Source organism: Dunckerocampus dactyliophorus, chromosome 1, assembly GCF_027744805.1.
Source record: "Dunckerocampus dactyliophorus isolate RoL2022-P2 chromosome 1, RoL_Ddac_1.1, whole genome shotgun sequence".
In the NCBI taxonomy this organism is placed as follows: Eukaryota; Metazoa; Chordata; class Actinopteri; order Syngnathiformes; family Syngnathidae; genus Dunckerocampus; species Dunckerocampus dactyliophorus.
The window spans coordinates 34,242,847-34,258,736 of NC_072819.1; the positions used below are offsets into that span (position 1 = coordinate 34,242,847).

Here is a 15,890-nt window from a genome sequence, read left to right on the forward strand (position 1 = left end):
TAAAAAGGTCCAATTGTCATTTATGCTAACGAGGGTGATGTTTCCATTGTTGTTTGTTAGTTAGCAGGAATCTAAATCCAAAATCCATTACATTTTATTGCATATACAAAGGTAGAATGCAGCATTTGAAGCATGTATACTTCATTTAATTTCATTCATCAATTTTATTTTACAATAATGCATGTCATTTCAATGACAAAATTCCTGCATATGCTGGTTTGCAGCTGTGTAGTTGTATAATTTGGTGTCAATCTTTTGTGGATGGAGGGGAATTTGTGTGTTTTTATCCAAACACACACACACAAAAAAGATTTGAAAGCAAAAAAAAAAGATTTGAAAGCAAAAAAAGATTTGCAACAAAGTATTTTTACCAAAATTATGAAAATGTTGCTTTTGTTTACAAATAAAAAACATGTTCACGCTGAACTTTTATCCGTTGTGGGTGGGGCCTCCTCTGAACGATGTTAGAAGCCTTTTTACTTGTCACTCTTAAATGCTGCCTGACAACTTCCGCCTTCAGTTGCACAGCTGGCTGAAAAATCTTTTTAACATGGCAGCACTACACGGAGAGGAAAGAGCGACTTTAAAATGTCAGCATAGCTTTTTTACTCCTTAGAACATCTAACGTCAGGTTTGCAAAGCTTAGTGTGAAGTTTGAAAGTTAAATTTGTGTTAAAATATGACACAATGTTGATCACCACTGTGCTGCGCACTCCTCCACAGCAGGGTTGTCCAGACGCCTCCATTCATGGAGCTTTTCAGCCCAACAGCTGTCTTTCAAATTGTTAATCTTGGTGAATTTGTCTTATGCCTTATTAATAGTGTTACAATGGGATTGTAATGTGGATGTTTCAAGTTGGCACAAATTGCAAGGGGGGGGCGTTTCGAGTGTGACACGGCACAGGAAAAGAGCCTGGGGACTCTGGGGGGAGGGGGGGGGGAGGGGGTGTGTGACTGTGGAATAGGCAGTTTAAGAAAGAAAAAAATAATGAAGTGGTACGTTATTGAGTATACACAGTATGCAGATATTGCACAGTATTTCAGTCAGTATTGCAGTCATATTAGATATTTTGTGGATAGAGAGAAGTATGGTAACTGTTGTTGAGTCTGCTCGTCCTGGTTCTGATGCCCCTATAGCGCCTTCCTGAGGGCAACAGGTCAAACTGCTCAAAACCAGGGTGAAAGCTCATTGGGCCTCATTCACGAAACGTTCTTACGCACAAATGTGTTCTTAAAGCCTTCTTACGAAGATTTTTGGCATTCACGAAACGTGTTCTTAACTCACAGTTCTTAGATCTAAGAACAAATTCTACGAACACTCAGGAGGACTCTTACGCACAAGCAAAGCTTGCACTTTCAATGCGCAATCGCCCTCATGATGGATTTTGCAACCTGATCCCAAAAAATGTAGTGCAAATAAAATATCCCAACAATTATTTATCATCAAAACAACTAAAATATACTCCATGGATAAATATATATTCAAATCCCAATTCATCAAAAAAAAAGGCTGGCTGGACGTGCGCTGCGCAGAGAGAGAATGTAAAGGGACCATTAGATTTATTTGCTGAAAGCCACGAATATTTGATGTCCCGCTTCAGGCTTCAGACTTCCCTCTCTGTTCTTGCAGGTGTGCAGGATCATCAGAATAACATTGCAATGAAACGTGGTGTGCCTATTGTGCACGGAGCACCCCCAGATAACGACATGCGCCCCCAGCCACGTCTTGAGCCAGAGCACCGGGCTGCTGTATTAATTAGGCAGCGTCTAATCAAATGTAACCACAGAAAAAATAAATTGTCACACACAAACTATGTATTTTGACTTTATTTTTCCATCATGATTGTGTAAATATTTTCTAGAGTTTCCGAAATGGTTTGGTTTCTGATTGATGGCCCACCTCCCGTTTCCTCCAGATCCCTCCGGTGCAGTCTAATCTTTTTTTTTTGTCTATTTTAAGTCAAAACACTTCTTTTTAACCTCTGCGGTGGTGCGTTTCTCCGTGGAAACGGCATTTATGTTTCCTGCAATGGTGATCCATGCCGACTCTTTTTGGATGGCCTGATGACCGGTGGATACACGTGAAAATAAGGTGGTCTTGTGTTCGGTCACTCCTTGTAAAAGCACCTCTATTTCTGTAGAATTGAAGTTTTTCTTTCGTTTGTTGTCCAGCTGCTCCTCAGTCTTGCCCTTGCGCGTTGTCATCTCCGCCTCCAGCTGCCTGTTGAGCACGGCACATTTTTTACCTTATATAGGAAATAATATGCGGTGACCTATGCAAATTAGGGCTCACATGCACGGGCATCGCAGTTGGCATTCATCAACCTAAGAACACCGGTGCGAACCATTATCCCTACTTAAGAACGTGTCGTGAATGTGGCGCAGATTCCAACCCACGCCTTCTTAAGTACACTTCTTAAGAAGACTTTTAAGAAGATGTTCGTGAATGTGGCCCAAAGTTTCTTGCCCTGCTGAGGCAGCGGGAGGTGTACATGTCCATCAGGGAGTGGAGAGGGCAACTGTTGTCATTCGTTTCCTCTTCCTTCATTGCAGTGATTCAGGAAGATAATCTGCAATTAATCTAGCAATTCAGTGACGCATATGGATGCTTCACTGACCAAGAGGCTGACCTATGACCCAAATCCTATCTCCTGGTAGAACTCTAGCAAGATGGCGGTCCACTGCTCCTCAAGAGAATGGCTGCAACACAGAGACAAATTTTGCTGTACAATGTACATATAACAAAATAAAGATCTTTCTATCTTAAAGTACATCCGTTTATAGCAGGATTAGAAAACTATATCAAGTGATATATTGTAGGGACAAAGGATTCGTTAAGATATATAATTAGGATTATTTTTACGATATAAGTGAATGAAACAGTATATAATAATGACACATTACAAAAATGTAATACATAACGTGTATTATCCAAACAACATATTATTTCTCAAATCTATATTGAAAGCCAATTGTAAGAATACTCACGTTACGCCAAACGTAACAATAAAGTAGTTAATATTCTGGTTAAAAATACAAGGATACGTCTGTCAACAGATGGCTTCTCTTCTCCTTCCGACAACACACAGTGGACGCTTACTCAACGCTTACCATGTTTTGGTATTGGTTAATGTTTATTCTTAACTTTTCCATTTTAGTTACATCTTAACAGCATCATCTGTTGTTTATCCAGTACCTTTGACTGGCAATAACAGATCAGACATTAACAAGCATTATTTAGCAAGCTAGCTTAGCACTATTAGTTCGTATCGTCTTTGGTCCCTTCTGAGTTGTAAAAGGGACCAGAATAGTTTGCATATTAAGGGCTGCTTTGAAGATTCAACGAAGATGGAAAATGTATGAATAACCATACCGATTTCTGTGAGTAGTTTGATGTCGAGTGCTTTTCGTATTTTTACTCTCTTAAAGGGTGGAAGTTGTCAGCTCAGTATTCGAGACTGACCAATAAAAAGGCCACCACCCACAACAGTGAAGGTGAACTGCAAACACGAAAACAAAAAACGCAAACAAAACTTTGAGAACTGAAAACGAAACTTCCGGAAATGCAAGTAAAAGTTGAGGAAACAAAATGTATAGTTTCATGACAAAGGTTTTTTGATTTTTAAACAAAAGCAGCATTTTTATAATTTTGGTATTTTTTTTTTTTTGCAAATCTTTTTTTTTTTGCTTTCAAATCCATTTTTTTGTTTCTCTCCAAGCAACAGTATATTAAGGCTAAGGGGGAACAAACACAAAACATAATGTTCAGAATGCTTATGAGTTGCAGTGTTATGAGTGCGCTGCTTTTTTGCATCTGTGATATGCAAAAGTGTTGCATGTGTGCATGATGTTTTTGAGAGAACTGAGCTTGGTTGGCCCAAAACAGTCAAATCGGGAGCAATTGGGATTTTAGAATCCAAAGCAACAGAAGCACATGGCTATAATCAGGTAGAGATGCCACACTCATGCGCTCCTCCAAATCTAATCCACTTAAAGCATCCTGTTAGTTCTGTGTTCTTCCTTTACCCCCTCAGCCAGTGATGGTTCTTGAATGTGTAGGTGGTGTATGTGCGTGCGTGTGTGTGTGGCCTGTGTCATTTTAATTACTACTGTCACGTTGTTCCAAGCTTGAGCCTTGACTGAATAACTTGATAAGAAAAGTCATTTTCTTGCAACATCATACAGTGTAACAGGACTACATATTAATCACAACACACAGCAGATTCATTTGAATATACGGCATGCTAACTAACATACAGCTGCCATACAACACTGAGCTCCGTCCACCTACTGCAACTCAGTGCGCCCTTAAAGGCAAACACAGCAACCGAAGTGCTCATCCTTGTGATGTGGTGGTATTGAAATTGAAAGGAATGAAGTGTACTTACCTATTGTTAATCTGATTTTCAACTCAAAAACTCTCTAGTACTTTGCAAGTTTTTCACCCTCGCAGCTTTATATCACTGCATAGTACGTTTGATTGCATTTGTCACATGCTGCAACTGAGCATGCACAAGTAAAATGTCGGCACATTTTCATTTCAATGTCAGTTGAAGCTTTCTCTTGCCCTGTGCATTTTTTCTTGTTGTACATTTGGCCCCTATTAGCATGTGTGTGAACGTATCTCATTATTTAATATTTTTCTTAATATTGTCAAAAATTTAATGAATCAAATGTGAATTTTAGGATTTTGTCACATTCAAACACATCATAAAGCATGTCATACAGTCACGCATTCGGTGGTTGACATTTGCAAAAGTGGCTGTGGGAGAGAAGCTAGTTTAAAGAGCTAAATATCTTGAAACATGCCAAATAGGGAAAACACAGGCACTCAGGCATGCACATACATTCTCACACCATCACCCACTCACACAAACGCTGATACGTATATTTCTATGGACATCGACTTCACAGGTGGCGCCTGACATTTCGCTGCGAGTGTGAAGCTAAGTGTTCAGACCTTTAGAGAAAGTGACTTTCTTATTCTTTTCTCATCCTCCCCTCACTCCACTGTCCTTATCTTTGTTTGTTCCAAAAGCATTGTTTTTCTGACTCTCCAGCAGATGCTGAACTTGCCTGAGGATTAGCGGTGCCTCTCTATACCCAAATGCAAGTGTGTGGTGTGGTTTTAGAGTTGAAAAATAGAGGACGTTGAAGAAGTGTTTGACTCCCGTATTGTCAGAGACTTAGGGAAGCATACTAAGTACCAACTGCAGAATCTTATGTAGCAATAGGCAATGGCCAGGTGTGTTGCTGCGTTGAAAAAAAAAAAGATTGGCCAGGCAATAAATTAAAATGTTTGCTTCCCAAATCAGCCTCAACTCAAAAACGCATGCATGGTTCAGCTGAAGCAAGGTGGGCAATTGCTGTAGTTTTACCAGTGAAGTCATTTGAATGGAAATGTGGAATCAAAGTACATTACTGAAATTCACAGTCAAGGCCAGCTGTGAACTGGGTAGCCGGGAAACTGTGTGTGTGTGTGTGTGTGCGCATGTGTGTCTGAGAGAGAGAGGGAGACTGTATGATTCCTCAGTTATGCATTGGCAATAAGCAGGACCCGTAAGGAGACATTAGCAGCAAAAAAGTGATGGTAGTGTGAATGTTGACATTGAGTGTACATGTGTATAACAGCACCAAGTGCTGATTGAGTTTGTTGTAATAGTGTCCATTGACCCTGAGGCAGCCATTACATCTACTGCCAAACCATTTAGGAAAATAGCCTCTTTTCACAAGATGGCCAAATGTCTGTCAGCTTTCCGTGTCTCAATGTGTTTTTCCTGGGGGCTTTCAGTACTGATCTGGCACAGCGAGTACAGATTTGTAAAGCAACTTTCAGTTCACGAGTTTTTCAGTTTTTTTTCTGACCGAGAAATCTTGATCTCGCAAAATCTTGTGACATGAGATCTTGTGACCAGTGTTGCCAGTGCTAGATCTGGCGACATTCCAACCCCCCTTGACGACATATTTTCTCAAAAGCGACTAGCGACAAATCTAGCGACTTTTTCTGGTGTCTTTGGGAGTTTTTTGGTATTTGGGGACTCAAAAGTGAAAGCGCGTATTCTGTATTTTGTGTTCTCACTGAGAAACAGTGGGTGTTGTTGTCAGGTCTGCCCCGCCCAAAGACAGTCACAAGTCGGCAGTATAGTCAGCTTCCGAGCCGCGATGCCACGGGGGTGAGCTCGCCCTGTTTTACACAGCGAGATCTAAAACGCAAATGTTTCTTAATCTTCAGTAAGCCTGGATAAAAGAGGATGTGTGTTCATATTTTGTTGTTAGTCTATTGCTACTCTTTATTAGTAAAAATCAGTGGATTAACTCACAATTCTTCAGGTAAATGTAAGTAATTGATAAGCCTACTGTATTGCTATGTTCTCAGTTGCTCAGTTGCTATTACATTTACTCACCAATAGAGTGTGCTACTCACGAACAACACTGAGGGGGTATACGGCGAAAGTGGTTCCACACACCCAGGCTTTGTGCTCAAGATGCAACTCGACAAAACATAACATCTGCAATCAGACTCGATTGGTCCCGCGACGGTGGTTATCAACTTACTTTGTCAAGTCCGGTTTTCGGCTTTGTGCTAAGTGCGCGTTCACATGAAAGGGGGCGTTTGATGTCATATTATTCTACTTCCGCTGAAAAGGGAAGCAATCCCAGCCAAATGCATTTTACAAAAAATGAATAGGTAATTATTATGGAGCGTTATGAGGAGTTCCCAAAAGATTATGGCTGCTAAATGCAACACTGTCGCCGCCAATACAGCGAGGGAGGACTGCTGGCATGCCAGCATGCAGCGTGTGAATGCGCAAGCTAACACTGATTATTATAAACACTGTGTCTTACTAGTCTTTTCATTTATCAACGCTCAACATTGCAAAACTTTGACATATTGACACTTCTTACTGAAAAGTTGGCAACAGTGCTTGTGACACCTCCAGAAAACAGCTAAGGTGCCAGAAATCCTGAGCCATCTTCAGAATGTCATCAGAGTACGAACTCTTTGGGTGATTAATGGTGGATACAGTGTTATAGACTTCACATTCTGTCACACAGCGTCCAGAAGTTCCATCCTCTTCAATGTGATTATACTTGAAGTTATTTGCTTATTAGAGATTTTCAAGATTTTTCTTTCCGCAACTCTTGAAACATTTCTACTCATTCTGTATTTTTTTTAGTGTCTGAACCTATTTGAGTGTATAGTGTAGCTCTTATAACACTTTTGTGTCTTCTAATTCAATAGAGACTGGTGGAGGCGGCAGAGGAAGCCCACCTTCAGCACGATGAGGATGCAGACCTGCAGGTTAGTGTATATCATTCATTACCTAAACGCACCATTTTGATATACATGTTTTTTTTTCCTTTAAGCTTATTAAAGCCAAAACGTGACAACAGTTGGAAGGCAGTGAGATAAGGCATGGCGTATCTACTTTTTTTTTTTTTTAATGTTTGCTCTTGTGAAAGTGTTACTATTTTGTAAGTACTGGTCCATGTGTTGAAAACTAAGCGATTATGCTACAGTAGGTGGGATTAACATTTGATATTACCTGTAGGTGGCAGTGTGGTTTGCACATCTACCCCACAGCCTGGAGTTTCTTCGCTCAAATGTCATCACTGTGTGGAGTATGCATGTTCTTGTCATGATTGCGTGGGTTTTCTCTGGGTACACTGGTGACCTTCCACAGTCCAAAAATATGCATGTTATGTTAATTGGAGACTCGCAGAACTACTACTAACCCTTTAAATATTGTGCTACTCGCGAGTCAGTGAGGAATCATTAGCTCTTTCTTTGGCAGTAGCCAATCACGAGCTATAAGGGAACTCACGACGAGCTTGTCAACCCATCGGAAATCGCGGGAGTTTCATTCCTCAATGTAGCAGTCTCACTCACGGCGTCATCTTAGATCAGGGTTTGGCAACCTTGAAAATTAAATTAAACATTACACGGCTTATAAACGTTTACAAGGTTTAATCTTTTTTAAATTGTACCTGTTACAGCAACAAAAAAAAAAACAGAAGTGCAGAGTGTAGGCTTACTTCGTAATAATTTCAACACTGAACTATGAGGGCTTTTTGAGTTGTTCCTGTGTTTGTGTAAAAAAACAAATCAGAGTTCACATATCTTCATATCAGTGTATCTGCTCAATATCATTTACATCACTTGACTCATAATAGGTAGTTCAATATGCTTGCACTGAATTCATGTCATCAGTGTGACAACTTGTGATATTTGTTGCCATTCTATTGGTCCTGTTCTTGACTGTCTTTGCAGGGAGGGGCATTTCCTTCATTTCCTGAATAATTTTTTGTTTATTTTTTTATTCTGAGAACATATTTTTATGAACGACTCTTTCATGAATTCTCCATCTGTGAACGGCTTCCTCATCCTTATGCTTGCAGTGCAGTCAGCACTAGCAGCTGTACTTGAGTTTGGAGCCTTCATCCACTTCTTGAAAGTATGTTTCCTCTGCTTAACCTTCCATTGTAGTTCAGAAATCACTCCCTTATGCCCATCTGCCCATTATTCAGCTGCCTGCAGCAGATCCTTGCAGCGCCCTGGCAGCCATGGCCAATGAACTGCTTTGCTGCAAAGAAATGCATTATGGGAAGAAGTTAAAATAGTTGGTTTTTATTTTAAACTTGTATTGGTACTTGTCTTGTATATTTCTTAGCTATACTTTGAGTGTTAAGTTGCTGTGTGATGATTTTAGCCTTCTGACTAGACTGTTATGTGAGTAATGAACCCCTGCGATTTCTGATGGGTTGATAAGCTTGTCGTGACTTTTCTCATAGCTCATGATTGGCTCCTGTCAAAAAAGAGCTGCCTGGTTCTCACGGACTCATGCGCGCCACAATATGCCATTTTATGATGTGAACATGTGCTTCTTATCGTCCGGTGAGGCTTATATACAAATCTGTTTTTCTCTCTAATTTTAGTGGGTGCGGCTTAAACACCGGTGCGTCATATATACCAGAAATTACGGTATTAATTAATACTCAGAGAATGTGTAACAGGCTAGTATCTGATCCGGTGAGGCTTATATACAAATCTGTTTTTCTCTCTAATTTTAGTGGGTGCGGCTTAAACACCGGTGCGTCATATATACCAGAAATTACGGTATTAATTAATACTCAGAGAATGTGTAACAGGCTAGTATCTGATGATCAAATAGGAAGGTGTATAACATATTTATTAACCACATTTTAAAATTTCCAAAAAATTGTCAAGTTTAACAATAAAATAGCATAACAGGGTGGATAAATTCTTCTTTACTGTTGTCTGTTTTGGGACATTTTTTTCCAAATATATTTATTTACTTCCTTAAGATCATGTGACTAAAGGAATGGTCGAGTTAAATGGTCAACTTATTTCAACGTTTTAAAGAAATACAAATTTAATATTAACAAATTGTATTTCTTCAGAAAGTTGACAAATAACATGACATAACAATAACAAAAAAAGAAGAAATTGTTTCATTTTTATGACTTATATTTGTAACTTTAGTCCAGCGAACATTAGCGACCAGTCGGGCCTGTTTGCAAATAAGTAAGATCAATTATTTTGAATTAATTGATCATTTTTTTTCATGTTGTTATGCTTTATGGTAGGAGTGGACTTGCAATTTTTCATTGTTCAAATTTAATTTGGAAAGTTTTTAAAAGAAAATATAGCATGTAATGTCCTGGGGGTGCAAATCGCACCGGACTGTAGGAATGACCCAACAACAAAAAACAATTAGACTTCAAGAGCTGCACATAAGTGTTACACAAACTTTGTCAGAATCAAGTAGAACATGACACTTCTATAGTTACTTTGTTTTAATGTATACTGTACAGTGTAATTGCCATGACACATCTATATGTTGGTTTGGTTTAATATACTGTACAGTATCATGTACAGTGTAATTGTCATTGTATGTAAGAGTAGGAATATGACGTTGTGTTATTTTACAAAGTGTTATTACATAGACTTTACAACCTTTTAGGAGTTTAATCCATTTGAAAACATCTGTCACTTTGGTCTAATGCTATTTGGGTTTAAGTGAAAGCCTACACATTTACCTCTGTTAAGTATTTAGGTGAAATCCTGCTGTAATCCTATGAAAATCTTTAGATTTGATTCTACGTGGCATTGTTTTTTTCCCTGACAGAATTTACATGAATCGTAAATTATTAATAGTTTTACATCTGTCATATTCTGTATCAAAAAAGTATCCCATCCCCAGGCTCTTCCCTTGTTTACATGCACTAAAAAACTGAATTATTGCATGAATTCCGTTGAAACCAGTCTTTTAAAACAGAGGTAAACACCTTCGTTTTAGGGATCGGATTAACATATCTAGATTATAAGATTGGAAACCAATTCCCTTTTGCATGTATCGGCTACCAGTGATCGGTCATCACAGCCAGAATTCTGCGCACACACCAATCACTACAGCAGAATACGACAATTCACAACAGAGACAGACACTACTTTCAACATGTCATCTGCAGGATCTCGTGGTACTCATTTCTGGGGTGAAGAGGAGACCACCTTTTTGGGTCAGCAACTGAAAGAGCTCAACATTTTGAAGCTCTTCAAGGAATGAAAAAACAGAAATGGCTTTATTTAGACTCCTGACTAGGTAATAGGGTGAAACACATTGGGCAGGTTTATTGACAACGTTGGTTGTTACCGATTTGCGACTAGCTGCCAAGATGCCTCGTTTTGATGGTTCGTAATAGGTCAACCTGAAAAAGCCATACATGTACCTGCACTAAAAGGAGCATATGTGCCATCTAGCTTTTCAGAGGCGCACAGCGTCCTATGGCCAATGAGCGAATTAGAAATATTGCATGTAAACAGGGACTTCACATCCAGGTGTGAAAATGGAAGAGAGAGATTTATTTGGGAAATCCGACTTATTTAGTCCAAGTAAAAATACTGACTGTTCTGCTCCAAATCCAGTGAGAAGCTTTATTTTAGAGTGCAATTTTGGTTTATATGTGCGTGTAGTTGTGTGAGAGCCAGTGGGAGGAAGATGAAATGGCTATCAGTGTGTGTATGTAGCTGTGTGCTCTGTCATGGTTTTTGGCCTGACTTTGTGCACATTTCAGTAGAGAGTTTACAAAAGTAGGAGGAGAAGCGACAGGAACTTGAAATTTAAATGGGAATGTGATGCAAAGCCGACTTGGGAGTACTTGCAGCTAAACTACTTAGTAAGTCTGTGGAAGTGCCTGTGCCTGTTAGACTGAGTTTGTGTTTATGCTGTCAGCTCTTTGCAGCACCACAGTGAATATTCTGTTGTTTACTGCTAATGCATTGGTTATTACTGATAACTGCTTTCCTCTGTCTGTTCACTTTATCTTTCCTCTTATAAAGATGTATTGCTAATTCATTTTGTAGTTGATATCTTTCTAAAAATCCCAAATCTTTACTATCTTGGACATGACATATTTTTTTTCTGTATGGCCTCGAAAGGTTCGAATTAGCACTCATCATAAATTGAAATTTAGACCGCATCACTTCTGCAATCAATCATTGCAAACATCTTTGCTCCACCTCCCTCATCACCTGCTGCTGCTTGCTTTGTGAGACTTTACTTGTTGCACAGTGGGAATATAAATTTGGCTTTGGTGTATTCGACTAGCATAGACATTACATGAGTTTGTAAGCTACATGTCTAAAATGTTGGAAGAAAATGAGACACTCACACTTTCTTTGTTGATTATGTGGATGTTTCTTTCAGCAAATAACAATTGAGGCTTGCTCTCCTTTCATCAGATATTATTTTAGGGGCTTTTTCTGCATCGTGTATTGTTTTTATTGGATTTCTGTATGTGGGAGGAAAAGAGTAATGGACTGCATCATAGATCTTATAGCCATAAGGACAAAGTTGTTTTTTTTTTTATGGCTATGCTCATTAAAGCTCCCCATATTCTTCAAAACATGTACATTCAAACATTATATTACAAGATTACACTCATCATAACGTTCATCAAAAATAAAAAACTGTAAAATAAATAATTAATCAACTTTTTACCTGCACTTTGGTAAAAAGTGCATTCTCGCATTCTGGGGTCATGCCACAACGCCACAATGCCAAGACGTGACATCCTTCTGTCAAACTGAAATACGGTCGTCCCTCACTCTATCACGGCTCAAATATCGCTCCCTCAATCTTTAAAAAAGAAATTAATTAGTTAAACGATTGCTATTTTGTGGTTGACTATGGCCTATTATTAGTCAAAAAATATTGAAAGACAAGTTATATGTAGTGTTCTGGTCACTAGGCATCAGTATTGTTATGAGACATGACGTGAGCTTATATTAGCTTAGCCAGAGACTGGCTTTTGAGCCAGCAGAGCCGAGGCAACATGCCATGGCTGAGATTGAATGAAAAAAAGGTTCTCCTCTTATTCTGTGTGGAAGTGGTACATTTTTGCCTTCTTTGTCCTTCTTCCTTACTTCGTTTGAAACACTTTCTTAAGTTTAGAATAAGTACATTGGAGAGGCTAACTAGTTAGCTTGGTAGCTTGCTATGCTAGCGGCAGCTGTCTTTTGGCCCTGCAGTGGTCCTGTAGCCTACGCAATGTGATGTAAACAAAAAATAATTGAGTGTAAAAGTGACTATTGGGTGTTATTTTATGTCTACAGGGTCTAATAATTTTGAAATCCATATTTAGAAACTCATGAAACAGCTTTTGTATGCTCTAACTATTCTGTTTATTAATATTGAATCCTACTTTGCGAAAATTCACTTATGGTTGGGTCTGGAACAAATTAACCGCGATAAAGGGATTATGTATAGCGCTCTGTAGAGCCCAGACCATTATAAAGCCCAAACTGTCCTAGATTGGAGACAGCAGAATTTACAGCATTATTCAAGTTAATTCATTTGTCTTTGGTGGTCATACCAACGCTGCACGTCACTTTACATTTAAATGATTCACACATTTTTTAGTTAGCTTATACTTGTCATTGTGGGCCATCCACTGCTGACAGCTAAAACTTGGAGATCAGCAGTGTTGCTGCATTAAAGGTACACCGTTTTCCTTTAGCAGACAACAGTCTGCTTGTTGATACTGTATTTTGGCTTCTTGCTACTTTTCTTCTGCTGAATCATGTGAATGTGCATGTGAGCTTACACCTCTGAAGGTTAGCATACATATGATTGTGTTTGTGTGTACACATCTGTGATGGTGGTATTTCTGTTATTGCTTTTCATTGCAGAGCTTGGTGACTAGCTGGTAATTATCACCAGCTGGGCTAAATATACTCATCCACCCTGTAGGGTGAAACCTCCTCCATCACTATTCAGGGTTTATTTGTGTGTTTTTGGCTATTGGATACATATTTGGCTGGCAGGGGTTTGCTTGGAATTTCCTTATCTATCCATTCCAGAGCTCTTCTGCTTCCAAGAGAAATTGGCACGGTAATCTGCTCCGATTTTGCTCCCTCACTCTTTTACCCACAATGCTCGTGTACTGTAAATAGGAAAGCGCAGAGCAGTCTCCTATGCCCTCTACAGCCAATGAAGTTCATCTTCAGAGGTTCGGGAAAAACAACCAATTGCGAAGCCCACAGTGCTGCTGCCTGAAATATGTGGCCATACATGGAGGTGGGGACAAACACTCTTTATCCTTTTGTCTTCCTATTATCCTATCCTGGGTATTACCATGGAGTACACAGAGGAGGCCACGTGCTTGTTGATTTGGCAGTTTGCTTTATTTTTTTTTTTGCCAAAGCATATTTAACCGGCATAATTAGTCCATCTTCTGCTTCACTGACCTGTCTAAAAAGGCACTGTTTCGATGAAAATAATTGGAGGTTGCTTCAGGTTGTTACAATTGTGGTTCCATTCTGATGGAAATAAATCGAAAGGAGGCATGTTAGACAAAGTTTATCCCGAGAACCTCGTAAACATCCAGTGTTTATTTACTTAAGTTTTAGTTGCAAACGAATAAGAAACGCTGGTTCATTCCTGACATGACTTCCCTGTCTGCCAATGCAGTTTGTCTCATAGTTGCATCTTGAGAGCATCTGGATCTATTATTATCCTGTAATTATGTTCATTGCTAATTTCTTGTGGACAGAACATGGACTGCTGAAAGATGGTGATGATGAGCAATAATGACATTTATCATATTGCAACAACATAATCTTTTTGTGTTAATGTTCCCAATCTCATTGTTTGTTGGTGTGTTGCCTTATAGTAATATCAATATCTTAGTTTTATGGACTCTATTCATGGATGTATATGTTTTTATATATATATATATATTACTGCCATCCCTTTACTTCAACCTACATCACAGCAAATGCCACAAATCAGTCCCTTCCTATTAATGGACCTACCACCAAAGCTAACCCTTACATTATAATCTAACCTCAACCCAACTGCAAAGATAAGAAATTCTACAGCAACCACTCTTCATCACTTCTGCTGTTTTAAGCTACTTAATGAGCAATGCTTTTATAACTTTTTTCAACTTTTATGAGTTTCTTTTGGCATAAGGGTGTTGAGCACAGCACATTAGCACCATCATGACCTCCCCCTCAAGTTTCCTATTTCCTATACTGTTTTGTTTACTCTCAAATTACTTGTATCCATGCCCCCTGGTTGTTTTCCAGTCACATTTGCACACCCTTGGTGTGATGCTTTCCTATTCCCAACCATGAAGTGTGAGGAGGGAGGTGGGTGAGGAGAAGAACATTGCTGTAGAGATGAAAGTTGAAAGCAAGCACCAGAGGGTTGAGGCTTCATGGTCCGTTCTGGTGCCCTATCTTCCTTTTTCTTGTGGCTGTGACTCAATTTTATGCTATTTTGTGAAATCAACAGTAAATGTTGAAAGAAAGCTGTGTGTGCACCTCATGCACTTACTATCTGAGGACATTTTGGGCTTTTTTGCACCTTGAATGCACTTTATCTACATGCAAAACAGTATTTATTCACATTATGTTATTGACATTCTGTCACATTTTTTTGTAGACCAAGATCAGCTGTGAAATTACTTTAATAAAGGTAATTATAGTTACTAGTTATGCTTTCCTAAAAAAATAATTGAACTAGTATTCAGTTACTCTTTCATAAATGTAATATATATAATATATAATAATATATATATGGCATTAATATATGCTATATTAGGGATGATCCGATGGATCGTCCATCAATCAATATTGGCTGATTTGATAAAGCCGATCACAAAAAATGGCCAATACTACATGTCTGGTGTGTCACATAGGGTTGCCAACAAAATGATGCGTCTCGTATTGAACTTGCCACAGGGTACGCCAATGGATGCCAGAGTGTTTGATCACTCCCTTGTAGAGGTGCAACAATACCTCGAATAATTCGAGCAGGTTTTTTTCTGCCTCAAGGAATCGCTTACGTCACCAACGTGCTTACGTCACCCACGCAGAGGATGAAGAAGGAAACGGATTTTTGAAGGCACGGGGAGATTGAATAGGGCCCTAGGATTTCTGCATCAGCGGAATCATGGAATTGGCCAATAAAAACGGAAACTACTGTTAAACGTGGAATCTCGCGGATATTGACATTGTGGATTGATATTGTTAATGAAATGCTGTAATTGTGAGGAGAAGGAACGTTTGTGTGTGGAATATTTCCCCAGCGGACCGCTCAATCATTGCGGCGTGTCCTCATAAACACTATTGAGCCCCTTACAGAAGTAAGTCAGTGAAAACACTCTTCACCGTGCGTGAGCTCACAGTAATGGCCAGTGTAAACTGGCTGGGTTAGCTTACCTTAGCAGCGCATGCTAATGTGGCTGTGTGTATGCCAAAGTTATATTTTTAGGTAATGTAACCAAGCGTTTTAGGATGCCCATGCCCACTGACTTCGTGCGTGGAATAAAGGCGACAGCCACGGCTGGAAGAGGTACCC

At 39.2% G+C, this 15,890-nt stretch overlaps 1 protein-coding gene across 4 annotated transcripts in view; it reads left to right on the top strand.

The window, feature by feature from the left end:
- Positions 1-15,890, top strand: part of cacna2d3a (calcium channel, voltage-dependent, alpha 2/delta subunit 3a) — a 166,391-nt gene that overhangs the window by 48,648 nt on the left and 101,853 nt on the right. For all 4 annotated transcript variants that reach the window (XR_008566413.1, XM_054755462.1, XM_054755547.1 and 1 more), the window contains exon 4: positions 7,244-7,303. Coding sequence is in view for 3 of the 4 variants with exons in the window: in XM_054755462.1 (XP_054611437.1) it covers positions 7,244-7,303 (60 nt within the window). In the remaining variant the exon portion in view is untranslated. The remainder of the gene's footprint in view (positions 1-7,243; positions 7,304-15,890) is intronic.